Source organism: Emys orbicularis, chromosome 3, assembly GCF_028017835.1.
Source record: "Emys orbicularis isolate rEmyOrb1 chromosome 3, rEmyOrb1.hap1, whole genome shotgun sequence".
NCBI lineage: Eukaryota > Metazoa > Chordata > Testudines > Emydidae > Emys > Emys orbicularis.
The window spans coordinates 186,602,381-186,630,104 of record NC_088685.1 but is presented as its reverse complement, the minus strand read 5'-3'; the positions used below and the strand labels follow the sequence as shown (position 1 = coordinate 186,630,104).

General features: G+C 41.0%; 1 protein-coding gene across 25 annotated transcripts in view; it reads right to left on the bottom strand.

Moving 5' to 3' along the window:
- Positions 1-27,724, bottom strand: part of NRXN1 (neurexin 1) — a 1,214,702-nt gene that overhangs the window by 624,193 nt on the left and 562,785 nt on the right. For 18 of the 25 annotated variants that reach the window (XM_065401764.1, XM_065401747.1, XM_065401749.1 and 15 more), the window contains 2 exons: positions 9,524-9,727; positions 7,247-7,273 (listed from right to left, as the gene is read on the bottom strand). In XM_065401764.1, the coding sequence (XP_065257836.1) occupies positions 7,247-7,273; positions 9,524-9,727 (231 nt within the window). The remainder of the gene's footprint in view (positions 1-7,246; positions 7,274-9,523; positions 9,728-27,724) is intronic. The other 7 variants (XM_065401759.1, XM_065401767.1, XM_065401769.1 and 4 more) reach the window with 1 other exon arrangement.

Here is a 27,724-nt window from a genome sequence, read left to right as displayed (position 1 = left end):
TTAATTAAGATACATTATAGCTCAAAGATATCTCATCAAGGAATAGGGATTATAAATTCTAATTCTATAGTATGAGACAATATATTCATGTAATATTTAAGTTTTGTAAATTAGTTCCAATATTTCATGGATTAAGGACCCAATTTTATGGGGTTCCAGGGGCTTCTGTATAGATTATTTAGGTTAATCTTTCTATCTACCCAATGGGACTCAGTGCTCAGTCTAGAAGATACCATCAGATATGCTTAGTTTTAGAGTTCTCAAACTGTGGATTTGTGTCTCCAGAGATAACATGCTTGTTAACAGCAAAAATGTTTTTTTAAATAAATAAATAAATAAATAAATAAATAAATAATATATAGAGGTGAGAAATCACAGACCTCAACCCTATTGTCTCTCTGCAAATTTGTGTACAGAGTCCACCCCTTACCTCTCTCTAAAAGTGCAAAGTTTCAAAAAGTTCAAGGAATAGAAGATTGTTGGGGGTGAATAGGTCTGTATAAGGAGAAGAAGTCTGGAGATAAATGTGAGAAGGGAGGGACAGGCAGTAGAAAGAAAAGTGAAACTGTTTGAGCAGCATATTCCAGAAGTCTTGAGGTCTTTCTGAGTGTTGCCTTCATTGATTTGAGATCTACCATACCATTCTCTCACTAGAAGGGAAAACCTATAATGGCAGCAGACGATAAAAGAGACCCAGTTTGGGAATAAGAACCCTTCAAGAAATATATGTTTGCTGATGATGTTTTAAAGAAAGTCACACCAGTGAAATGGTGGAAATCACTTAAGCACTTGGATTCAGAGACTGTTGAAGTGATAATATCACTTTTAACAGCGGTAGCTTCTTCTGCTGGTGTAGAAAGAATATTTTCTTCCTTTGGACTAATTCATTCCAAATTATGAAATCATTTGGGACCTGAAAAAGCAGGAAAGCTTGTTTTTCTTTTCCAGATTATGAACAAACAGGAAAATGAAGGTGAAGATGATTGAGTTATCTGCAGAAGTCAATATTTTAAGTTTCTCAAGTTGACCTGGCTGACATAGTCAATTTTTTTTAAAATATTTCATTTAACCATTTTAGTTAAAAACAACTTGAACAAAAACAAACCTGATTTTAAAAAACTTGAATGTTTAACTAAATTCAAAAATTCATATGCTTGTTTTGTTAAAATATTATATGTTTGCTGTTGAAGAAAAAAATCCAGAATACATAAGATTGTTGTTTTAGTTAAATAAAACAATTTAAATGTCTGGTGATATTCTCCTCCTAATACAGCATGGCAAGAAAATTCTCCAAATATTAATGATTAACCTGTTGAACTGGAGATAGTTCACCTCCTAATGACTTTATAAATATCTGCTTCAATTACCTTTGGTAAATGAAATAACCAAACAATCATTCGTTTTTTGATATAGCTGTAAAACTAATCTGAAAAGTTTTCAACATAAATCACTTTCAAAATGTATAGTGTGTGCCTTCTAAAAATGAAACCTACATCTATCTATGAGTTGTGAAGAATATGTATTAAAGTTATAACAACCAACAAGAATGCACTTTTATGTAGAAATCCATGATTAAATCGAGTCTTCCTGACTAGTGATTTAAATCAATTTGATTTAAATCAAATCCACCCTGTCAGCAGCAAAATAGTTAACAATGTTGACATTTATCTTTAGGCAAAATTATATTCATTTAATGTTTTTCAGGATATCTTGTGGGAAATATGGCCTGGAGACTTAATTGTCTCTTTAAAAGAATGATGAGCTTCTGGAGAAGATGGTGGCTTTATTTATTTATTTATTGGTAAAGGAATGGCTTAGTGAGACCCTGAAAGCCAGCCCAGTTAGAGCCCTGCTCATCCTCCTTAGACAATTCCATAGACATTTGTAAGTTCTTTTTGCTGTCAGCACCTGGGAAAGGCTGCCTCAACTATTTATGATTTTTTACAATATTTTACTGATTTTTAAAAAATATATATTTCAATGCTATTTTCATGGCATTGTATTTTGAATTCTCTCTGAAGAGCTTCAAGACCCTAAATGATGGTGAGATTCCATGGGGGTGAGGCAGATTCTAAAAATAAATTGCACATTCTTCACAGTAACAAAATTTCTTTAGAAAAAAACCCCAAACCCAAAGGACAAGATTAAACCTGGATAATAGGGGGGAAATAACTTTTTTAAAGTAAGCCTTATTTTCCCTGCACATATTGACATGGAGAACTGGCTCTCCTTTTCCCTCCTTCTACTCATTACAAACCCAATTATGACCCTTGCCTTGCACCTGCATAGGGAAATAAGGGAGTATAAAATGACTGCTTAACTCCCTGTGCTCACTGTCTCTATCCCAGGCAGTAGTAGTGGCAGCAGGTTGTAGCAGGGGAGCAGAGTCGGGAAGCTCCCTCTTCCTCTTCTTGTACAGGTGGTCAGGCCTTGGTTGTGCCTCCCCACCACAAGCATGCCAGACAGGGTTGCTGAGCTGGTGCAGCAGGGGATTCAATCTGCATGTCATAGTACAGGCACCCCCACCACCCTTGGAGAAAGTGGGGAATTGAGGATCAGATTATGTGTTTCCATGTCTACACCTGCATCAGTGCACTAGAAATTTAAGACTTGTGACAAAGCCCAAATTAAGCTCTATGGATCTGGAATATCCAAGCTGCTCTCTTATTTCATTTTGCGTTTGTACATCAGTTTCCTTTTTCCACCTTCCCATGATGTTCTCTTTCAACTGCTGGTGGATGATGGTGAAGGAGACAGCTGGGGGATCCAATGCCCGCTCTCTCTTCTATATAGCAGTGGATGCTGGTTTCATGAGGCTGCATGGGTGGATAGTGCTGTTTCATGATAATGTTTCTGCAACAGAAAGAACTCCACATATGCCATGCTGATTTTTGCTGCACTGGCTGTAATGTAATGCTCCTTTACATGCTTTTTAACACAGATCAAAAACATCTGATACAACTCGATGCTGCTGTATTGACTGTGCCAATTTACACTAGCCGAGGACCCAGCCCATTGTGTTTTATTGTTTTTCCATTGTCGAGGATGGAAAAAGAACAGATAGATTATATTCTAGTCAGTCTTGTCAGCAGATAATAAAAGGCTAGTACATGGATATTGATTAGCCATTTTCATCATGAAAGTAGATTTTGCAACATCTACAAGAGCACAGATGGAAGCCTCTTAATGATGCAACTAAATGCATTACAACAAGCAGTAGATTTCAAATGGCTGTATGGTTTTTATTTAAATTTCCCCACTGCTTGAACCCTGTAATGCAGGCTGAAAATGGATTGCTTTTGAATATCATTGTTTGATCAATCACCCGTTTAATTACCCTGCTGTTTATTGATAATCTTGTATGATTCCTTGGTTTTCCTAGGATTTGCAGGATGCCTTACCAGTGAACATGCCACAAGAACAGGTGTTCATGCAGCATTTCCAGTCAATGCCGTGTACTACTTACACATGAGTAGTGCTGTGATAAATGAAGGGGGGGGGGGGAGGTAGCTCCCTTTTATGGACATCCAGCCAGCCAGTAGCTATACATTCCCTCTTAGTAGCTATTCTCTAATTGTTCTACCTGTAAAGGGTTAAAAAGTCTCACTGCTATGCATAGGTAAAAGGAAGTGAGTGGGCACTTGGCCAAAAGAGCCACCGGGAAGGCTAGAACTTTTTAAAATTGAAACAAAGACTCCCCTCTTGTCTGTCTGTGTTTGTTCTTCCAGGGAGAGGTGGACAGGGCAGCAGCTATGCTGTAAAAACCATCATGCAGATCATTAATGAAGATGTTGAACAAAACCCGCCACAGGACCGACCCTTGGGGCACTCCACTTGATACTGGCTGCCAGCTAGACATCGAGCTATTGATCACTACGCATTAAGCCCGACAATCTAGCCAACTTTCTATCCACCTTATAGTCCATTCATCCAATCCATACTTCTTTAACTTGCTGGCAAGAATACTGTGGGGACACCATATCAAAAGGTTTGCTAAAGTCTAGATATATCACGATCACCGGTTTCCCTATATCCACAGAGCCAGTTATCTAATCATAGAAGGAAATCGGGTTGATCAGGCATGACTTGCCTTTGGTGAATCCATATTGACTGTTCCTGATCACCTTCCTCTCCTTCAAGTGCTTCAAAATGTACCTTCAGTACCTGCTGCGTGATTTTTCCGGGGACTGAGGTGAGGCTGACCGGTCTGTAGTTCCCCGGGTTCTCCTACTTCCCTTTCTTAAAGATGGGCATTACATTAGCCTTTTTCCAGTCGTCCGGGAGTTCCCCCGATCGCCATGAGTTTTCAAAGATAATGGCCAATGGCTCTGCAATCAGATCAGCCAACTCCCTCAGCACCCTCGGATGCATTGCATCCAGCCCCATGGACTTGAGCATGTCCAGTTTTTCTAAATAGTCCTTAAGCTGTTCTTTCACCTCTGAGGGCTGCTCACCTCCTCCCTATACTGTGTTGCCCAGTGCAGCAGTCTGGGAGCTGACCTTGTTTGTGAAGACCAAGGCAAAAAAAAGCATTGAATACTTCAGCTTTTTCCACATCATCTGTCTCTAGGTTGCCTCCCTCATTCAGTAAGGGTCCCACACTTTCCCTGACCTTCTTGTTGCTAACATACCTGAAGAAACCCTTCTTGTTACCCTTCACATCCCTTGCTAACTGCAACTCCAATTGTGCTTTGGCCTTCCTGATTACATCCCTGCATGCTTTAGCAATATTTTTATACTCCTCCCTTGTAATCTGTCCAAGTTTCCATGTCTTGTAAGCTTCCTTTTTGTGTTTAAGCTCATTGAAGATTTCACTGTTAAGCCAAGCGGGTTGCCTGACACATTGGCTGTTCTTTCTGCACATCAGGATAGTTTATTCCTGCACCCTCAATAAGGCTCCTTTAAAATACAGCCAGCTCTCCTGGACTCCTTTCCACCTCATAATAGCCTCCCAGGGGATCCTGCTCATCAGTTCCCTGAGGGAGTCAAAGTCTGCTTTTCTGAAGTCCAGGGTCTGTATTCTGCTGCTCTCCTTTCTTTTGTCAGGATCTTGAACTCGACCATCTCATGGTCACTGCTGTCCAGGTTGCCACGCACTTCTACTTCCCCTACCAATTCTTCCTTGTTTGCGAGCAGCAGGTCAAGAGGTGCATGGCTCCCCCAGCACTTGCACAAGGAAGTTGTCCCCAACACTCTCCAAAAGCTTCCTGGATTGTTTGTGCACTGTTGTATTGCTCTCCCAGCAGATGTCAGGGTGATTGAAGTCCCCCATGAGGACCCGGGCCTGTGATCTGGAAACTTGTGTTAGTTGTTCGAAGAAAACCTCATCTACCTCATCCTCCTGGCCTGGTGTTTTACAGCAGACGTCCAGCACAACACCATCCTCGTTGCTCTCACCTGTAAACTTAACCCAAAGACTCTCAACAGGCTTTTCTCAGTCTGAGGACAAGAAGGAGTAATAATGGCATAATAATCACTGCATTGGAATCCTTGCCATTGACCACATCACTGCTTATTTCAAGCCCATAGGCACTCTAATTAGATTACCTGCTCTACTTTAGTAGGTTCTTTCTTGATCCAACACTGAGATGGCATTTATGTCCACCACTCATTTTACTTAATTTTTATGACACCTGAGCTTGTCCAAAGTTGACACAAAGTGAAACAAATTATATATTATGGATTAATAATTCCAGATTTCTTCAAAGTTATTAAATCTCCTCTGGGAGGGATTTTGTGAAATTCTATAGGAAATCAAGGAAATCTGCGTTACCATCTATTGTTTCCTTCAGAGAAAAATTGCATTTGCCAACAGCAAATAAGGTCATTGCATTTGTGCCAAATAGCTACTTGTTTTAGATCAAAAGACATGCCCAGTCCTTGACCACATTTGGCAACAGACAAATGGACATACTTTCTCCTTGAACTGGAACCGTAGGAAACACTATTCTTATGAAGAAGCCACTTTGTCCTACAAGCAGACACATTTGTTTTACATTAATTTAAAATACAATTTTAAAATGTGTTAAGATTTTAAGTCTGAATACATTTTAGAATGTAATACTTACCTAAAGAACATACTGCTTCATAATATGATTTCTGTTTAACTTCTTTACAAATGAAGCATTACTTCTGTTCTCATGCAGCTTGTTTAGTGCAGGATCTATCTGCATTGCATATTCTTGCATATTATATAGAAGTAAATGTAGCTTCCTATTTTTCTTCATGGACTAGAAAAATATTATGGGTAATTATTCTAATGAATTATGGAGAGTTTAGTACTATTGGTGGCTATGTTTAAATAGTTTTTATTTGGCTTTTAATATTTGTGTAGGACCAATTCTGGACTCCAAAACCAGGAAGAAAAAATAAAGCAATTAAAATCTACGGTACTTACTATAGATAATTGTGTTGACACCATTCAGGAGCTCCCCTGACTCAAAATAAAATCACAGTCCTTTATCCCCTTTTGGAATATATCCTCTTAATCCAAATAATATCAGAAAGGATCAAATTTAGTCCATTCATCTGGCAAATATTTCCCTCTGTTTCATTAACATGCATAGCACAGATAAAAAATGTTCAATTTAAGGGTTCTTACATGATTAGAGTGTAAAAAATCATCATACAAATGTAGTTTTTGTCAGACACATTAATGTCCTTAACTTAATACTACCCATATATTACATATCCATAAAACAAGGGTTTAGCAAAACTAATTGTGCAGGAAGCAACAAGTAAATATGGTTAATTGCTTGGGAGGATTATGGAATATGAATTGTTGTAGTAAGGACAATTATGTTCAGAGAGTCTCACCATAGATTAGAGATGAAAGGCCAAGGAACAATGGGAAAAAGACTGTAGAACAGGTTGTGGAAAATCATGAATTCTTGTTCAATACCCCTTGGCTATTGTCAATAAAAGAACCCAGCTTGATTAATTCAGTAGGATAGTTATGTACTATGAACTAGCTAAGGCTATAACAAACCTTGCACTATTTTCCCCTCTATTTAAACCTTTAGTGTCCTTAATTTTTTACTTAATTTTGAGGTTTAAGTGGGTGTGAAAGAGAAAATGTTCAATTTACAGTAGAGAAAATATGATGACTTTGTACACCCTTGTAATAAATATAGCATTTCAGTACTGAGTTATCAAATGCTTGTAAACTGTACACAATCTTTTCATCTAGTTTGCATAATTTTATAATGGAGGAATAACATTTTAAAAATTTTGAATAGGCACTTACTGGAATTACAGTTAATCCTGATACAGTCTAGATGGGGAAGAATAGATGAAAAATGAAAATTTATCCTTCAAGGTAATAGCTGCAGACATCCAATAAAATCACAGTCCACCCTTCCGGGGACAGACACATGCAAATATGGCCACTCCAAATGATTAGTCTTTACATATTGCTGTAACCCAGATATAGTGCAATAAAACTTTATACGTAGAAACGGCAGTATAGAGTCAAAAATGGCCAATTTCAAACAAAGCTACATGGTGACAAATCTAAGTGAAAAATCATGTTTAACTGTCAAAAATGCTTGATTGAGGCAGGCCACAACTTTCTCCCCATCTGTGAAAGAACAGATAATTTTTCTCAGTGTAATTAAAAAGTGCTCCGTCACAATGGGGCATAGAGCAGGCCAAGCCACCATCATTCATCTTGGACCACAGTTATATATTACACCTCAAAGGTGGACTTTTTTTCTTACTATTAAACTGTGTAGTAAAATATAAAGCATTAACTATGTTTGTAAATAGTCTTTCACACTGTAGTATATATTTTACTTTATATAAATGTATACAATCAATTCACAGCAGAACAATTACTGTATTTAAAGTCTCATATTAATATCTAAGAACATTTTATTTGGAAAATCCAGGAGTTCGAGAATACCATCTCTTTTCAGCTTAGTTCTCGCCTAAGAATTCGCTATTGTTATTTGTGTGGAATAAATATTATAGCTAACACAGATATTGTTTTTTTTTGTTTACTTTCCTTTTATACCTATATAGATATCTACTGTATATGAAAACATATTGGATTGCTCTGGAGAATCATTTTGTTGGATTATGACCCCGGATTTTAAAAATATGCAACACTGTTTTGTACGTACAATAATTTATCTTCAGCACCTTTGAGGAGCATAAATAATATAAAACCTAGATTTTGTTTCCATATAGCTGAGTTTGTCATGTGTCGTCAACCGCATCAGAAAAGTGGTTGCAAACAGCCAGGGACCAGCACCTACACACCTCTTACTACAGAAAGCTTTCCTGAAGGAGGCCCCACATTGCCATTTTGTGATTCAAAACATTTTATCAGCTTGCAGTAACCCTAGGCTGTCACAAGAGGGAACTATAAGAGAACAGTCAAAGAGGACCACTTGGTTGTCTTAACTTTTATTTCCCTTCTCTCCCCTTCAACCTCTCCCCTCCTCTCACCCCTACCTCCCGTAAATATCAGAATAGTAATTCAATGACCTACTTTTCTACATAATGGGTGTTAGCTCATCATCGGGTTATCTACACACTTTAAAATTATATCTCTGAAATCACCATATAAACAGCTAATTTAGATAGTTATTCATCAATCTTGAAAGCAACTATGTAAAATAAATCACTTCACAGAACCTATATGAGTTTTTATTCACTGTGTTTGTTCTCTTTCATACTCTCTTCTCTCTACCTAAAAAAAACCCAACAAAAACATAAGGCAAAATGAAAAAGGCATGTGGAGTTTGATACTTATTACAGAAAATAGTAACCTAACATTTTGTCAATTATATGCCAAACCAGGATAGCATTTTATTAATTTGTTTTCTGTAGAAGGGCTTGTGTTTTTTGTGTTCACATGGCTGTTTGCTGAGGGCCGCAGACTTCGGGCATTGAAGGGTTGTGTTATCTTTTGACACAAAAATACCACTACAGAATTGTTCATAAAAGAAAAGATGGATTTCACTACATATGTGACTGCTAAAAAGAAGAAACCAATAATGCCCATCAGTTGACATAATGTACAATATTTCATGTGTGAAAATTAGAAGTTTTTTGATTATGCATGTATATGTTATGTTAATTGGTGGAGCTAAAATTACACTGACCTACATATAATAGCTGGAACAGTTTCTCTCTGTACACTCAACTTCTGTAGCTGCTAATTATGAAGAATCTGTGGGTAGAGACCAATTCTCAGAAATCAAGCAGGTTAAAATTATTTCATCTAGAAATGTCACTGATGAACTGGCCTTCTCTTTTTAGAACACACAATAGTACAAAATATATTATGATGGGTTATGTTAAATTGTGTAAAGAATAAAAAATGCAAAACCAAAAGAATAAAAATCAGTAACTTTAAAAAATGGACATGTGTGTGTGTGTGTATATATATATATATAATTTAATTTTAATGTCAAACAGGCTGTTCAATAAATGCTTGCAAGCAAAATAATAAGAATAAGAATGCTGAAGATGTTAATTTCTGGAGGGGGGAGGGAGAGGGGGAAGGGTTTGTTACCTAGGTTGACCGTTAGTTTAACTCGTCCTGCATCCAGCTCTAAACGAAGTGTATCTGCAGATTCCCTAGAAGTAGTTGCCATTAAAATGCCATAAGCTCGCTGAGACCTGAACCGTAAGGACACATCTTCTGCCTCTGTATGCATCACAACAGGGAGCTGTATCTTCATAAACATACTTCCGTCATAGCTTAAAACTGTTGCCTCTGGAAATGGACAAGAAAACTGCTAATTACAAAATAAATAGTTATACTATATTTATTGAAACTGTTAATAGAAAAGCCAACACATGTATATAGCCAAAAGATCGAACACCATCATGTTGAAAATTGGTATAACAATCATTGTTGGCATACATAAGCAAAGTTGATTTGAAATCCGAAATCTCAGGTTTTGGGAACAAGCAATGCAACTTTTAGACTTATTTTAATTAACTCAATTGCTAGACTTTTTAAGGCCCAATGCGATAAAAACTTATGCATGTGCAGGACTTTATGCATATGTGCATAAAATCACATATGCAAGAGCTTGCAAGATTGAGGCCTAATTGTGTAAACTTAGGTCAAAGCTATCCAAGCCAATATTACACTCCTATCTTGAAAACTCACCTCTGAGTCATCTACTTTGATCATTACTGGAGGGTTTTTTCTGTTTAAACCAGTAAGGTTCTTATTACCCAGAATATGGTTATTACCAAGTTATCAAAAAGAACCCTTAAGGCAGTGGTTTTCAAACTTTTTTTCTGGCGACCCAGTTGAAGAAAATTGTTGATGTGGATGCTGGAGATGAGGGGTTTGGGTTTGGTGGGGGCTCAGGCCTGGGGCAAAGGGTTGGGATGTCCAAGGTGAAAAGTCCCAGTCTTATTAATCTCCCCTCATATGAAAGCTGTTCCATACCCCTAGTAATTCTGTTGCCCTTTTCTCTACTTTTTCCAGTTCCAATATATCTTTTTTGAGATGGAGTTATCACATCTGCATGCTGTATTCAAGATGAGGGCATGCCATGGATTTATACTGAAGCAATATGATATTTTCTGTCTTATTATCTATCCCTTTCCTAATGATTCCCAACATTCTGTTCGCTTTTTTGACTACCGCTGCACACTGAGTGGATGTTTTTTTGTAGAACTATCCACAATAATTCCAAGATCTCTTTCTTGATTGAAAACAGCTAATTTAGACCCCATCATTTTATATGTATAGTTGGGATTATGCTTTCTAATGTGCATTTCTTTGCATTTATCAACATTGAATTTCATTGTCCCTTTTTGTTGCCCAGTCACCCAGTTTTGTGAGATCCTTTTTTAACTCTTTGCAGTCTGCTTTGGACTTAACTATCTTGAGTAGTTTTGTATTATCTGCAAATTTTGCCACCTCATTGTTTACCCCTTTTTCCAAATCATTTATGAATATGTTGAACAGTACTGGACCCAGTATAGACCTGTGGGGGACACCACTATTTACCTCTCTCCAGTCTGAAAACTATTTATTCCTACCCTTTATTTCCTATCTTTTAATCAGATACACATCCACGCGAGGACCTTCCCTCTTATCCCATGACAACTTAATTGGCTTAAGAGCCTTCGGTGAGAGACCTTGTCAAAGGCTTTCTAAACATCTAAGTACACTATATCCACTCAATCACCCTCAGGCCTTTAGGCCGATTCAGCCGATTCGGCTGAATTGGGCCCTGCCCTAAGAGGGCCCCGCGCCGCAGCTCTCCACCCCGCCCTCAGCTCACTTCCCCCTCCTCCCCTCCCCTGAACGCTCCACCCCCTGCTCCTCCCCCTCCCCTGCTTCCCGCGAATCAGAGATTCGCAGGAAGTCTGAAAAGAAGCAAGGGCAGGCAGGCAGTACCAGGTAAGCTGGGGTGGCGGGGGGCGCGAGAAGGGCTCCGGGGAGGCGCGGCCCAGTCGAGCCCCGGTTCCGGCAGAGCACGCCGGCCCCAGCGGCTCTGGCCCGGCTTGGCTCTAGCCCGGCCCCCGCGGCGCGGCGTGGCTCGGGTCCCGCGGCGCGGCTCGGGTCCCGCGGCGCGGCTCGGGTCCGGCGTGGCTCCGGCCCGGCCCGGCCCCCACGGCGCGGCGCGGCGCCGGGCCGGATCCAAGCCTGGCAACCCCGGCCGGAGCGCAGCTCGATTCCTGGGGGTGGGGCTTGCTGCAAGCCCCGCCCCCAGGAATCGGGCCCCGCTCTTGCTAAAGCCGGCCCTGATCACCCTTGTCCACATACTTGTTGACCCCCTCAAAGAATTCTAGTAGATTGGTGAGGCATGATTTCCTTTTACAAAAACCATGTTAAAAGCAACAGAGGGTCCTGTGGCACCTTTAAGACTAACAGAAGTATTGGGAGCATAAGCTTTCGTGGGTAAGAACCTCACTTCTTCAGATGCAAGTAATGGAAATCTCCAGAGGCAGGTATAAATCAGTGTGGAGATAACGAGGTTAGTTCAATCAGGGAGGGTGAGGTGCTCTGCTAGCAGTAGAGGTGTGAACACCAAGGGAGGAGAAACTGCTTCTGTAGTTGGATAGCCATTCACAGTCTTTGTTTAATCCTGATCTGATGGTGTCAAATTTGCAAATGAACTGGAGCTCAGCAGTTTCTCTTTGGAGTCTGGTCCTGAAGTTTTTTTGCTGTAAGATGGCTACCTTAACATCTGCTATTGTGTGGCCAGGGAGGTTAAAGTGTTCTCCTACAGGTTTTTGTATATTGCCATTCCTGATATCTGACTTGTGTCCATTTATCCTCTTGCGTAGTGACTGTCCAGTTTGGCCAATGTACATAGCAGAGGGGCATTGCTGGCACATGATGGCATATATAACATTGGTGGACGTGCAGGTGAATGAGCCGGTGATGTTGTAGCTGATCTGGTTAGGTCCTGTGATAGTGCTGCTGGTGTAGATATGTGGGCAGAGTTGGCATCGAGGTTTGTTGCATGGGTTGGTTCCTGAGTTAGAGTTGTTATGGTGCGGTGCGTGGTTGCTGGAGAGAATATGCTTAAGGTTGGCAGGTTGTCTGTGGGCGAGGACAGGCCTGCCTCCCAAGGTCTGTGAAAGTGAGGGGTCATTGTCCAGGATGGGTTGTAGATCACTGATGATGCGTTGGAGAGGTTTAAGCTGAGGGCTGTAGGTGATGGAATACACCTACAGGAATACAAGCTGTCAGGAACAGTATCCCTGATGATGACACAGCACAACTTATTGCCGAGCTCTGCGACTTTATCCTCACGCACAATTATTTCAAATTTGGTGACAATATATACCTCCAGACCAGTGGCACCGCTATGGGCACCCGCATGGCCCCACAATATGCCAACATCTTTATGGCTGACCTGGAACAACGCTTCCTCAGCTCTCGTCCACTCACGCCCCTTCTCTACCTACGCTACATTGATGACATCTTCATCATCTGGACCCATGGGAAGGAGACCCTGGAAGAATTCCACCATGATTTCAACAGCTTCCACCCCACCATCAACCTCAGCCTGGACCAATCTACACGGGAGGTCCACTTCCTGGACACCACAGTACAAATAAGCAATGGCCACGTTAACACCACCCTATACCGAAAACCCACCGACCGCTATGCCTACCTTCATGCCTCCAGCTTCCACCCCGGACACACCACACGATCCATCGTTTACAGCCAAGCACTGAGGTACAACCGCATCTGCTCCAACCCCTCAGACAGAGACCAACACCTACAAGATCTTCACCAAGCATTCTCAAAACTACGATACCCACACAATGAAATAAAGGAACAAATCAACAGAGCCAGACGTGTACCCAGAAGCCTCCTGCTACAAGACAGGCCCAAAAAAGAAACCAACAGAACTCCACTGGCCATCACCTACAGCCCTCAGCTTAAACCTCTCCAACGCATCATCAGTGATCTACAACCCATCCTGGACAATGACCCCTCACTTTCACAGACCTTGGGAGGCAGGCCTGTCCTCGCCCACAGACAACCTGCCAACCTTAAGCATATTCTCTCCAGCAACCACGCACCGCACCATAACAACTCTAACTCAGGAACCAACCCATGCAACAAACCTCGATGCCAACTCTGCCCACATATCTACACCAGCAGCACTATCACAGGACCTAACCAGATCAGCTACAACATCACCGGCTCATTCACCTGCACGTCCACCAATGTTATATATGCCATCATGTGCCAGCAATGCCCCTCTGCTATGTACATTGGCCAAACTGGACAGTCACTACGCAAGAGGATAAATGGACACAAGTCAGATATCAGGAATGGCAATATACAAAAACCTGTAGGAGAACACTTTAACCTCCCTGGCCACACAATAGCAGATGTTAAGGTAGCCATCTTACAGCAAAAAAACTTCAGGACCAGACTCCAAAGAGAAACTGCTGAGCTCCAGTTCATTTGCAAATTTGACACCATCAGATCAGGATTAAACAAAGACTGTGAATGGCTATCCAACTACAGAAGCAGTTTCTCCTCCCTTGGTGTTCACACCTCTACTGCTAGCAGAGCACCTCACCCTCCCTGATTGAACTAACCTCGTTATCTCCACACTGATTTATACCTGCCTCTGGAGATTTCCATTACTTGCATCTGAAGAAGTGAGGTTCTTACCCACGAAAGCTTATGCTCCCAATACTTCTGTTAGTCTTAAAGGTGCCACAGGACCCTCTGTTGCTTTTTACAGATTCAGACTAACACGGCTACCCCTCTGATACTAAAAACCATGTTGACTCTTTCCCAACAAATCATATTCATCTATGTGTCTGATAATTCTGTTCTTTACTATAGTTTCAACCAGTTTGCTCAGTACTGAATTTAGGCTTACGGGCCTGTAATTGCCGGTATTGCCTGTGGAGCCTTTTAAAAAAATTGGTGTTACATTAGCTATCCCCCAGTCATCTGGTACAGAATCTGATTTAAATGATATGTTACATACCACAGTTAGTCATTCTGCAATTTCACGTGAGTTCCTTCAGAACTCTTGGGTGAATACCATCTGATCCCAGTGACGTGACATTACTTTTTAATTTATCAATTTGTTCCAAAGCCTCCTCTAATGACACCTCAATCTGGGATAGTTCCTCAGATTTGTCACCTAAAAAGAATGGCTCAGGATTGGGAATCCCCCTCATATACACAGTCATGAAGACTGATGCAAAGAATTCATTTAGTTTCTCTACAATGGCCTTATTGTCCTTGAGTGCTCCTTTAGCATCTCAATCATGCAGTGGCTTCCTACTTCTGATGTACTCTACAAAAAAAAAATTGCTATTACTTTTTGAATCTTTGGCTAGCTGGTCTTCAAATTCTTTTTTGGCCTTTCTAATTATATTTTTACACTTCACTTGCCAGTGTTTATGCTCCTTTCTATTTTCCTCACTGGGATTTAACTTCCACTTTTTAAAGGATGCCTTTTTGCCTCTCACTGCTTCCTTTACTTTGTTGTTTAGCCATGGTGGCACATTGTTGGTCCTTTTACTATGTTTTTTTTAAATTTGGGGCATACATTTAACTTGAGCCTTTATTATGGATTCTTTGAAAAGTGACCCTGCAGCTTAGAGGGTTTTCACTTATGGCGCTGTACCTTTTAATTTCTGCTTAACTAACTTCCTTATTTCTGTGTAGTTCCCCTGTCTTAAATTAAATGCTGTCATGGTGGGCTGCTGTGGTGTTGTCCCCCACCCCCCCACAGGGATGTTAAATTTAATTATACAGGTCTGTCGCATCTTACGCTGGGGTTACGTTCCGCAGTCAGCGCGTAAAGCGAAAATCGCGTATAGTCAAAATTACATTGAGTGTAATGGCGGGTGGAATCGCCCGCACTACAGGTACAGTATTAAAACTGTTATTTTTCTCTTTTTTTTTTTTTGCCGACCGTGCAAGCTGAAATGTTAAATGCGTGTAAGATGCGACAGACCTGTATTATGGTCACTATTACCAAGCGGTTCAGGTATATTCACCTCTTGAACCAACTTCTATGCGCCATTTAGGACTAAATCAAGAATTGCGTCTCCTCTTGTGGGTTCCAAGACTAGTTGCTCCAAGAAGCAGTTATTTAAGGTGTCAAGAAACTTTATCTCTACATCCCGTCCTGAGGTGACATGTACCCTGTCAATATGGGGATAGTTGAAATCCCCATTTATTATTGAGTTTTTTATTTTAATAGCCTCTCTAATCTCCCTGAGCATTTCACAGTCACTATCACCATCCTGGTCAGTAGTATAGACCTACTGATATATTGTTATTATTAGAGCATGGAATTACTACCCATAGAGATTCTATAGTACAGTTTGGTTCATTTAAGATTTTTACTTCATTTGACTCTACACTTTCTTTCACATATAGTGCCACTCCCCCACCAGTACCACCTGCTCTGTCCTTCTGATATATTTTGTACCCCGGTATTACTGTGTCCTATTGATTATCCTCATTCCACCAAGTTTCTGTGATGCCTATTATAACAATATCCTCATTTAATATGAGGCACTCTAGTTCACCCATCTTATTATTTAGACTTCTAGCATTCGTATATAAGCACTTTAAAAAATTGTCACTTTTTAGCTATCCGCCATTACATGATGTAATTGAATGGGACTCTTTTTCATTTCATAGAATCATAGAATCATACAATATCAGGGTTGGAAGGGACCTCAGGAGGTCATCTAGACCAACCCCCTGCTCAAAGCAGGACCAATTCCCAACTAAATCATCCCAGCCAGGGCTTTGTCAAGCCTGACCTTAAAAACCTCTAAGGAAGGAGATTCCACCACCTCCCTAGGTAACCCATTCCAGTGCTTCACCGCCCTCCTAGTGAAAAAGTTTTTCCTAATATCCAACCTAAACCTCCCCAACTGCAACTTGAGACCATTACTCCTTGTTCTGTCATCAGGTACCACTGAGAACAGTCTAGATCCATCCTCTTTGGAACCCCCTTTCAGGTAGTTGAAAGCAGCTATCAAATCCCCCCTCATTCTTCTCTTCTGCAGACTAAACAATCCCAGTTCCCTCAGCCTCTCCTCATAAGTCATGTGCACCAGCCCACTAATCATTTTTGTTGCCCTCCGCTGGACTCTTTCCAATTTTTCCACATCCTTCTTGTAGTGTGGGGCCCAAAACTGGACACAGTACTCCAGATGAGGCCTCACCAATGTCGAATAGAGGGGAATGATCACGTCCCTCGATCTGCTGGCAATGCCCCTACTTATACATTTGACTGTGTTTCATCAGATCCTACCCATATTTTATCATCTTCCATCCTCTCCGCCTTACTAGGACATAGAGAATCTCCATTAATAGATTTTCCCCTAAGGGATGTCTCTGTCTGAACCACATGCTCTTCCGCCTTCCGGCTTTCCCCCAGACCTTAGTTTAAAAATTGCTCTACGAATTTTATAATTTTAAGTGCCAGCAATCTGGTTCCATTCTGGTTTAGATGGAGCCTATCCTTCCTGTATAGGCTGCCCCTTTCCCAAAAGGTTCCCCAGGTCCTAAATCCCTCCTCCCTACATTGTCTTTGATGGGATCCCAAATCATAGGTCAGGAGATGACTAAACGAAGGAAATTATTACCCAGCCGATTGTATGTGCTGAAGTATTTTACAAGGAAATAGAGAAAACTACTGTGGATTGTTTATATGCCCCTAGTTTAGAATAGGTCTTTAATATTTTCCCATTTTATACTCGATCATAAGCCGGTTCATTTATAAGCCGACCCCCACCCCCCCAAGATGGATAAGTAAAAATGGAAAATGTTTATGACCCTTTCCTAAGCCAACCCTATAATTCAGGGGTCAGCAAACTTTGGCTCCCGGGATAGGAGGATAAGTCGCTGGTGGGCCGAGATGTTTTGTTTACCTCGAGCGTCCGCAGGCACAGAGGTAAACCTAAGTAAACAAAGTGTCCTGACGTGCCAGCTGCTTACCCTGATGGGCCGGAACAGCAACTGGTGGGGAAATTTTGGGGGGGAGAAGCTGGGGGTCAGGGGAGTAACCCCTGTGACCACCCCCCACATGACCCCACCCCTAGCCCGGGACCCCCACACTCTCCCCATCCCATCCCTTCCCACCTTATCTGGGGAGGATGTCTCTGGCCTGAATGGAGCTGCTCCAGCAGGCTGGGCAGCACGGTCACAGCCTGCTTCGGCGGGCCAGACCGGGCGGCGCGGCCGCAGCATGTTCCAGCGGGCTGGGCCGGGGGGCGCGGCCACAGCCTACTCTGGCGCGGGGCTGAGTGGCTAATCTGGGTGAAGAGCAGCATGGCCAGAAGCGGAGAGTCTCTGGCCCCGCCTCTTCCCTTCTGGCTGTGCTACCTCTCCTTGCTCCCTCTGTTGGGGGGAGGGGCTGTGTCCCACCTCTCCCTCTCTATACCCGTTCATAAGCCGACCCCCTTCTCTGGTGCTTCCCTTTTTTACTAAAAAAATTCGGCTTATGAACGAGTATATACGCAGAAGAGACTGACTAGAAAGTGCTGGATGTTGAGGACTGCATGGAAAGTGGCTGATGGCATTGGTCCTCTGATAACTTCTTTAGCAATAGAAAGCAGTAAGTGAGAGAACCTCACACTGTCACAAAGATGTCAGTTCTTTGCCAGATGGCAACTAAAATGGATTGCTGGCTTAGAGTGGTGAGAGCAGACTGCACTGTATAGATTGTGGGAGCAGCCAGAAGTGTCAAGCAAAGTTTGCCCTTGTTTGCCACATTGATTAATTTAAAGGAAGGAGACAATCCAAATCCACGGGCAAGATGACCATGAAAAGACTTCTCACATGCAAGTTCCAGTTTAGGATTCAAAATGTGCAACTTTTGTCTGCCAGCAGACTTTTCCAATCTATTTCAATGGTCAGAATGTCCTGTTACCAGAGGATTTCATTATCTAGCTGGAGAGGATAGATGGTTCTGTGGCTAAGGCCCTAGACTGTGAATCAGGAGAGCTTTGGTCTATTGCTGGCTCTACCACAGGCTTTATTGAGCAAATAAAGCTACTTATTCTTTCTATGCTTTAGTTTCTTCATCTGTAAAATGGGGATAATTATTCCTTATGTCACCAGTGTTATGAACCTAAATCCATTAGTATTTGCAAGGAACTTGGATGCTACAGTGAGTACCATATAAAATACCATAAGAAAAACCAAATGGTGGTAAGGTTGTTGGTTTACTTAAGATAAATTTTAAAACTTTTCAAGGGCCCCCCTTTGCAATCACTAGAGAAAGAAACTGTCTCTACATTTTCCAGACAACATTATCCAGTGTAAAGGCAGGTCACTGCAACAAAGTTTGAAAGCATATAAACCCTCCAAAGTCAGACTGGAATTGTGTGGCAGGTGGGTTACATTATTTTAAATCCATTTCCAACCACTAAACCCTCACCAGTAAAATTATTTGTGGAAATCACCCAGACACTGGAAGAACAGACTACTAATATTATCATCAAGGCTTTAGAAATTGCAAGTCTGGGGGATTTTATCAGTTCTGTATTTGCAGGAAAAAAACAGCCTTGGGAAGGAGGAGAAGGGGGTTTCTGCCCTTCTTAAATCAAAAATCCTTCAGAATAGACAGATAAAGGATTATTGCTCATGGTTCTGGTGAGAAATTTCATTGTCAAAGCAGACCTCAGTGAGATATTATTTGAGCATCCCAGTTAATTCCAATTTTTTGAAGTTCCTCTGGCTCAGTTGGAAGGGGCAGTTTTACAAATGACAAGACATGGTATCTAGTATGTGTAGAGAACTCCAAGGACCTTTATATGGTCAAAAAGGTTTTGGTACAGTTACTGAAAATCTGGAATAAGATTTTGTAATTGGCATGTTATTTAAGAGGAGTTTAGAGAGATTTTAAATATTCAATAAATACAGCTATACTAAAAGCAGTGGGGGTCTGACAAACTGAACAAAATCTTTTCTTATCCCCATATCAGAATAGATATTTTAGGGCTGATTGTAGATTCCCTAAAATAATCCCTGGAGATTGGGTAGCAAGAAGAGGAAAGCATGACAGACGTGGCCTAGTTGTGTAATTGGTGTGTCTTTATAGTTTACCCTGAGATACTCTGGGATACTCTCTATTTGGGGGATTACTGAGATGTTAGCTGGGGTCAGAAAGATAAAAAGGAGTGTGAACAGGTATTGATTTGTTCAGTAATGGCCTTCCAGGATTTACTGTCATGATGAGCAGTCCTCAGTCCTTTTTCGCATAACCACACCAGTTATTTTGGAAACAGATGTTTCAAAAACCGTCTGAGAAGCCTGAGTTGAGACCAAATGACAAAAGGCCTTTGGACAACAACTCAGAAATCCATTCAAGCTCTAAATTGTTGGGCAAACTGGCATGGGTATCACAATCAAGTGCTGACGGACTACAGCACAGAAATGCCCTAAACAAATGACAAAATTGGGGAGAGGAAGGAGGATTTGATCAGTGTGGTGACAATAAGAATTACGCCAGTGCAAGTATTGGAAATCAATATCATCATACATTCCAGAAATGGAAAATATGACAGTGGTGCGTTGGGATCTATTTCCAGCTCTGCCACTGGCCTGCAGGTGACCTGGGGCAAGTCACTTCACTTCTCTGTGCTTCCGTTTCTCCACCTGTAAAATGAAGCTAATGATACTGACCTCTTCTGTAAAATGCTTTGAGATCTACTGATGAAAAAGTGCTGTATCAGAGCTAGCTGTTATTTATTCAAGAGAAGAGAGTCTGTGGGAAGAGTCACTGTTAACAAGAAATATTTTTCTACGGCTGTAACATGCAGAGCACTACAGTACCCGCTGCCTCAGTCATCACAAAAAGAGATTCTTCTCCAGGTTCCTGAATAAGAGAGCTGCAGGGAAGGGGGGTCTCTTTTAAATTTGGTGGCAGATCCAGGAGTATCTATATCATTCCCACCCACCCACCCCTTCTCAAATCTTCAGGCAGTATTAGCAAAGAGGTACCAGAAGAGAAAATTAATTTGCTCTTCTTGATTTTTCTTCACTGTCCACCAGGGCCATGGTTTCTGGTGATTCTATGGTGTCTACAGAATTGTTAATAATCCTGATGAAGTTAGAGTGAGTAATGTTTCAGAGTCTGATTCAAGGTTATTGTGCAGTAAAAGATTCTCTGATGATAACTTCTTTACTGTTACTATTGACATTTTGCACAATGGATAGATGGAACCCAGCAGCAGGTCATAAAATGAAATTTACAGGCATTTTGTTTTGTAGGACATTGCAAAATGTAAAAATATCCTTTTGGAAATTAACACTCAGAGATTTTCCGACTCCTACGGTATAACAGGTGAAAAGTGGTTCTATTTTTCTTCCCATTAGTAATATTAGGGAAACTAAATATTATGGGAAGCAGTCATGGGAAGAATGGTGAACCCTAAAGATTATTCTTTGGCAGAAACTGAAAGCTTATTAATCTCAAATTATTTTATTGGTATTTTTCAGAAACTGAGCCCTTATCATCACATTTTCCCACACACAGTAAATGGTCTTCTAACCTCTGAGTCTAGGGGGGCCAAAGTTGACCTCTTTGGCAGTGTTCTGTTTATCTCTCAGAGTGGCAGCTTGCAGGTTGTGGCAGCTTGTGGGATGGCTTAAGCCCAAAGGGCCACAAATGATTGCTATCAAGCAGATGTAAATCTCAGACTTTTGATAATACTCACCTTACTAGCCAGAGTGGGGTTTGAATCTTGCTGAGCAGGGTATGAAATTTCTTTCCCATGTCCCGCATTACTGGGTGTGGTGCGAGCCTGAGTGGAGGAGGTTGATTTCTTCCTCTACTCCCATCTCCTTTTTTTAAGGCTCCTGGTGCATCTTGGAGTGTCCTGCCCCTAGTTCTACTTCCCTCTGCCCTGACTGGCTAGTAAGCTACAGCTGGGTTGTGGATGGCCTTTGCACCACTACAGGGAGTTCTATTTTCTCTCATCCCAGGATGGCACCTTTCTTCTGCATCCTTGCTGTCATGCCTTCCTGCCTAATCATATTCTTATGTTAAAATAAGTTTATACAGGGTATTCTGGAAAGCCTTGGTCAATCTTTTTTTAGGTTAGGAAAGCATTTTCCTCCATAATGTAAGAGTGGCTCATGAAGCATGAGGTTTTGCAAGCTCTCTCTCTCTCTCTCTCTCTCTCTTTAATTTCCTCTCAGCAACCAGGAGATTCTGGTTTCCTTCCTTGCAACTTTTACAAGCATCCACTATGGATTGTTGATTTAGCAAGATGATAGCCTGAATAAATGGAGGAAGCTTGGGGTAGAGTGGTTATGCAGGGCTGGGTATGAGTCTCAAAGGACTACTGTGGGTTAAAGCTCTCGTCATCTGTGCCCATAACCCTCACATGAGTAAGGGGCTGTGTGCATGATGGTGACATAGATCGTTTTTTTTCCTGTTCAGCTGCTCTAAAGAGGTTCATTAGATTAAATGCTACTAGAGCAGAAGTTTAAGCTCAAAATGGCTGTGATAAATGTTGAATAATATGCTACTTGTTAAGAGGAGGCACAGCCTCTAGGGCAGGGAATAACAGTTTTACTATCATTACAGTGCTGGAAGCACAACAGGGAAAGAGCCTTTATTAAACAATACTGTAAGCCATTGATTCTAGCTGGTTTTTCTTTTTCATGGCAGCATCAAATCCCAGGTACAGGGAAGAATTATCCAACAGAAGTATCAGAGAAAAAAGAAAATGAATTATTCAATGTGAAGAGTGGGACGTTTGGCTTTGCTTATACAGGAGCAATGAAGCTCATGTGAAGAGGAGGTGAAGGATGTGGATAGGATGAGAAGTTTGACTGGAAATAAGATTGTGTTTTTAAGGCAGTAGCAGATCAGGACATTGGAATATGAAGACTGAAGTATACGGTATTGAAAAACAAAGGATCAGTTGTGGGCCAGTTTCAGTTATCCCATTCCTCACGTCGTAATTAGCTGTGATATAGTCTAGACACAACAGTATTTTAAATTGTTATAAACTCTTATACAGGGATTATGTTTTGTATTTCTGCCTATATCATGATTAATTTAAATATCCATGGCATGTAATAAAAGTTAAAATGATAGCCTATGAAAAATGTGGAGAAGTCGAGTAAGGATATCTGAAAGGATTTCAAACACCTTTTTTGAGACAGTTTAAAAAGATTTATACTCAATGAAACATTGAAGATGTTATCCTGAAAAACCCAGTCTGTTTCATCAGGCTGCTTCAATTTTTTAAAAACTATTTTACTAACTAGTTCTGCTCCATAATTTATGTACGGAAGGTGTAATAATGGCTTCCTCACAAGTCACTTTATCATGGTCTTTGAACCTGTGGAAGTGGAAGAAGTGTTTTCCAACACTGACATTTTGAGGGAGAGATGATGCATCCCCCCTGCATCCCTTCCCTTCCAGCTGGGTGAATTTTTTATATGAAACTTTTTCACACACAAAATGCAGATTTGGGTAGTCCAAAACACATTGTGAATTCTGTAAGAATTTAAGCAGGTTACATTTTGGTGACATTGCATGACCAGTGATAGTGCACTGGACTGGAACTCAGGGGACATGGGTTGTATATCTTTACCATTGACCTGTTGTGTGGCCAAGTCAATTTACCTCTATTTCCCCTTTACTTTTCCCCCCTGTTTTCTATTTAGACTGTAAGCTCTGTGCGGCAGGGACTATGTGTTTATAGAATGCCTAGGACAATGAAACCTGACTTTGGCTAAGCTCTATGGGTTACACTGTAACACAATAACATTACATTTTAATACCACAACAGAGAAGGTCATTAATATATCTTTCCTTCATAGCAACTATATTCTTAAATCAGAGAATTTATGCTTAAGTATGTGGAAGCAGAGAAAGAACTGACAGGAAGGAACTGCAATGCATGACAGTTCGTTAGCAAGAGTCAGGCTAACTGTAACCCTAATAACGCGAGATTTGTAAAAGCAAGGAATGTGTAAGGCAAGTAAAAAAGAACTGTGTAAAAAGGTGTTGCGACCTTGTGTAAATAATGTGTAAAAAATATTGTATGTAGGCTAAAGTCAAAACAAGTAAAAAAAATAAAATATCAAAATGGCCTATGTATAAACAAAATGCAGCTGTTGCTTGTTATTGTCTGTAATGAAAGGTATAAAGGTTTGCTGTAATTGTTTACCTGTAGAGAGACCTGCTTAGCTCTCTCCCTCTGCGCAATTGTGAAAGTTAATAAAGCATCTGACTTGGTGTACCCAAACAAATAGTAAAAACTCTGTTTTTCTCCGACAATTTGGGGGCTCGTCCGGGATGGCAACGCCCACAGAAGCACCGGCAGCTGCTATGAATCGTTCCCCTTCGAACCCCATGGCGCCACAATAAAGGTAAAAGACCTTTTGAAATCTCTATTGGGGTGTCAGAGGAGGACTGTCCGTGGGGCCGTCTGTCCCTGTTGGGCTCACGCCATCCGAACTTATTAACTGTGCAGCAAGGTCAGATGCTGAGCGGCTTAGGGGAATTGTTGCCGCCCCCTGTATGCATATGCAAGGTGCACAGGTATGCACCGGTGTTAAGGGGTTGTTACCGCCTCAAAAGGGGGTTTTACCGCCTCAAGTAATGCATCAAGGTACTTAAAAATAGTACCTAAAGGTACTTAAAAATAGTACCTAAAATAAGGCCTTGGTGTGTATGTGTATGTACACCAGTGTAAATTAAGTGTTACCAAAAAACGCCCAAAGTACTCTGCGAAGTCTTTTGGCTCGTGACCAGAACTACTCTAATGCAAGCCCGGTAACTAAAGGATCTTTTAGGAGATCCGACCCACGGTAAGCTAACTCGGCCTGGCATCGTCCGGCAAGGAGGCTACCTGGGTCTAGGAGTGCGTGAACCCATCTTCCCTCCCCTTTTCCTCTCCGTGTAAGCCACTGACAGTCCGATCATCTCACTGAATGCAACAAAGTAAGCGGCGCCGTCTCTCTGAGACTAGCCGACGCTCTTTGCTGAAGGGAGGTGTAAAAGGGTCGTGGCCATCCTCGTTAGTCTCTCCTGTGTAAATACCCTATAAAAAAAGATCCTTAGTTTATGTGCCGCTAGCGCGAACAGGGCATCCTCCTCCCTGTGTGTATAATTAAAAAATAGGTGGGGAACAGTCTAAGCATTCCCTCTCACCCCCTAAGGGTACCCCAGCTTATTTCATGTACGTACATTATGGTCCAACAACCTGCAGGTATTTAGATAATTAAAATCTTTACACACGTGCAAATCCATCTAAACAATGCCCACTAAAAGGTACCTTCAATTTAAATAAACTTACATATCTCAAAGAAACCCTGGCTTCGCCAAAAGCCTCTAATACACAGTAAAAGCAATTTGTCTATTGGTAAAAAAAAGCAACAAAGAGACTCCACGAGTCTCGGGTGCGGAGTCTAAAGGACTCCCAAAAAAAATTAAAAGCCCAAGTACACCATTTACAACTTAAATGTAAGGCATCCGGCTGTCTTCCTGCTCGAGCAATTCCTTCTGCTCCTCTTTATCCCCAATTACTTAAAGCTAAAAGTAAAAAAAAAACATTCAGCAGCAGCAGCCCGTGCCTCCTCCTCCCCCCCTGCTGGTTGTGCGTGCTAACAAACCTCACCCGGCAGTGTTAGCTTCACCACCGCATGTATCAGCTACACAAATTGTTTTTTCTTCTCCTGTAAAAAAATTGATTTCAGACCAAGTCTCCAATTTGTCAAGGTCATTTTGAATTCTAATCCTGTCCTCCAAAGTGTTTGCAACTCCTCCCTTCTTGGTGTCATCCACAAATTTTATAAGCATACTCTCCACCCCAGTATCCAAGTCATGAATGAAAATATTGAATAGCACCGGACCCAGAACAGACCCGGGCAGGAGCCCAATAGATACATCCTCCCAATTTGACAAAAAGTCATTGATAATTATTCTTTGAGTACAGTCTTTCAACCAGTTATGCACCCACTTTACAGTGATTTCATCTAAACCAAATTTCCCTACTTTGCTTATGAGAGTCATGTGGCACAGTATCAAAAGACTTATGAAAAATCAAGTTATCACATCTACAGCTTTCCCCTATCCAATTAGCCACTAACCCTGTCAAAGAAGGAAATTAGGTTGGTTTGGCATGATTTGTTCTTGACAAATCCATGTTGGTTATTACTTATTACCTTACTAGCCTCTAGGTGCTTACAAACTGTTTAATAATTTGTTCCAGTATTTTTCCAGATATCAAAGTTAGGCTGACTGGTCTATATCCCCCCCCCCCTTTTAAAGATAGGCACTCTGTTTGTCCTTCTCCAGTCCTCTGGGACCTCACGTGTCCTCCATGAGTTCTCAAAGATAACTGCTAACATTTCTGAGATTGCTTCAGCTAGTTCCTTAAGTACCCTAGGATGAATTTAATCAGGCCCTGCTGACCTGAATACATTTAATTTATCTGATGCCTGCTCTACATGTAAAACTTAGGGTGACCTAGCTACATCACTCACAGCTGTGAAAAATTTTATGCCCTATGTGATGTAGTTAGGTCAATCTAATCTCCACTGTAGATGCAGCTAGGTCGATGGATGAATTCTTCCACCGACCTAGCTACTGTTTCAAGGGGTGGATTTACTATAGTGATGGAAAATCCCCTTCTGTGGCTGTAGTAGGTCTACAGTATAGCACTACAGCAGCATAGCAGATGTGCTGCTGTAGCGCTTGTAGTGTAGACCTACCATAAATATGAATTTATAATATTTTTGTATGGTACAGTATTGATACATATAATAAGGATAAATTATTTCTTTGATTATTACGGCAAAGAAAGCTTCATGGCACATAAATGTTAGTGTCATAAAATGTAAATATATGCCATGTTTGCTGTAGATATCCTAATCTCCTAACACATAATTACAGAGCCCAGTTGTTTAACCTCAAATATTTTATTCTAACATGGTTTCCCACATTGTAAGGCTCTATTGTTTGTGGAGGTGAACATGTTCTTATTTTACTTCAATTACTTACAACAATTATAATTGTGTTATTTATATCACTAAATACAATAATGTATCAGTTATTCCACACCGGTAGTAGTTATAACAATTTGTGTGGTAAAATGCCAACACACTGCTTTCAGAATCTCAAAAGCTGTAATCGTATTAATGCATGACCATTCGGGATACAAATATTACTGGAAGGAGAACTGCTTTCAGTGCAGTTTCCTCTGGATAGGGAGACCCGAGGGTAGGAAATGATCCTGCACTGACTGCACAAAGATTTCTGCTGGACAAGAGCCAGATACGATTGTGAGGAAGCTAGTAAGAATACCATATTACCATCACTCCCAGTAGGTGAAGTTATGTGTGCTAGGAAATTAAGTCCTGAATTGGACAATAGCTGAAAATATACTAGGGGGAAAAATAACTGGAGATGAAAAGGATTCTGTGCGAGTTCTTGTGACCCGTTAAATATGTTTATGACAAATCCCTATGATGAAGTTTGCTATTAAATTCTCATTTGCAGATTTGCATATGTTTGTTGTCCCTGTCTCTAATGACTGAAATATGTAAATATTTCCTAGCTTCTCCTGATCTGGAAAGATGTAAGTACTATTTTTACTTCTCCATATGTAATAGCGGAATTTTGCCACAGGGTGGTACACCATGCATATTTAACTGAAAGTTTTTGTAATTCATCTGACAGTTTGGTTATGCCTTCTGCCAACTTCACTCCACCAGTAATAGAACAATTTGGAGACATCAACATAACTGGCCTCTAGCCAAAGGGGCTTGCATTTTTAAAAATCTGGGACCTACACCTCTATCTCGATATAACGCGATCCGATATAACACAAATTCGGATATAACACGGTAAAGCAGTGCTCCGGGGGGCGGGGCTGCGCACTCCGGTGGATCAAAGCAAGTTCGATATAACGCGGTTTCACCTATAACACGGTAAGATGTTTTGGCTCCCGAGGACAGCGTTATATCGAGGTAGAGGTGTACTTGTAAATGCCAATAACCTGACTTCATTTACCACAAAAGTGATGGGATTTCCTCAAGATTATATCTAGACTTTTTTAAAAAAACATTCATCAGTTTTATTTTTAAACAGTAAAATCTTTAGGTGACCACTTTACCTAGCAAAATGAATTAAACTATACAGAAAAAACTTTAACTGCCAGTCAATAAACTTGCAGATTAGGTTTCGGCTAGAAGGGAAGACTATATTATGTGTCAATTGTAATATAAGATTTCACAAAATAAGAGTTCTGGCATTTG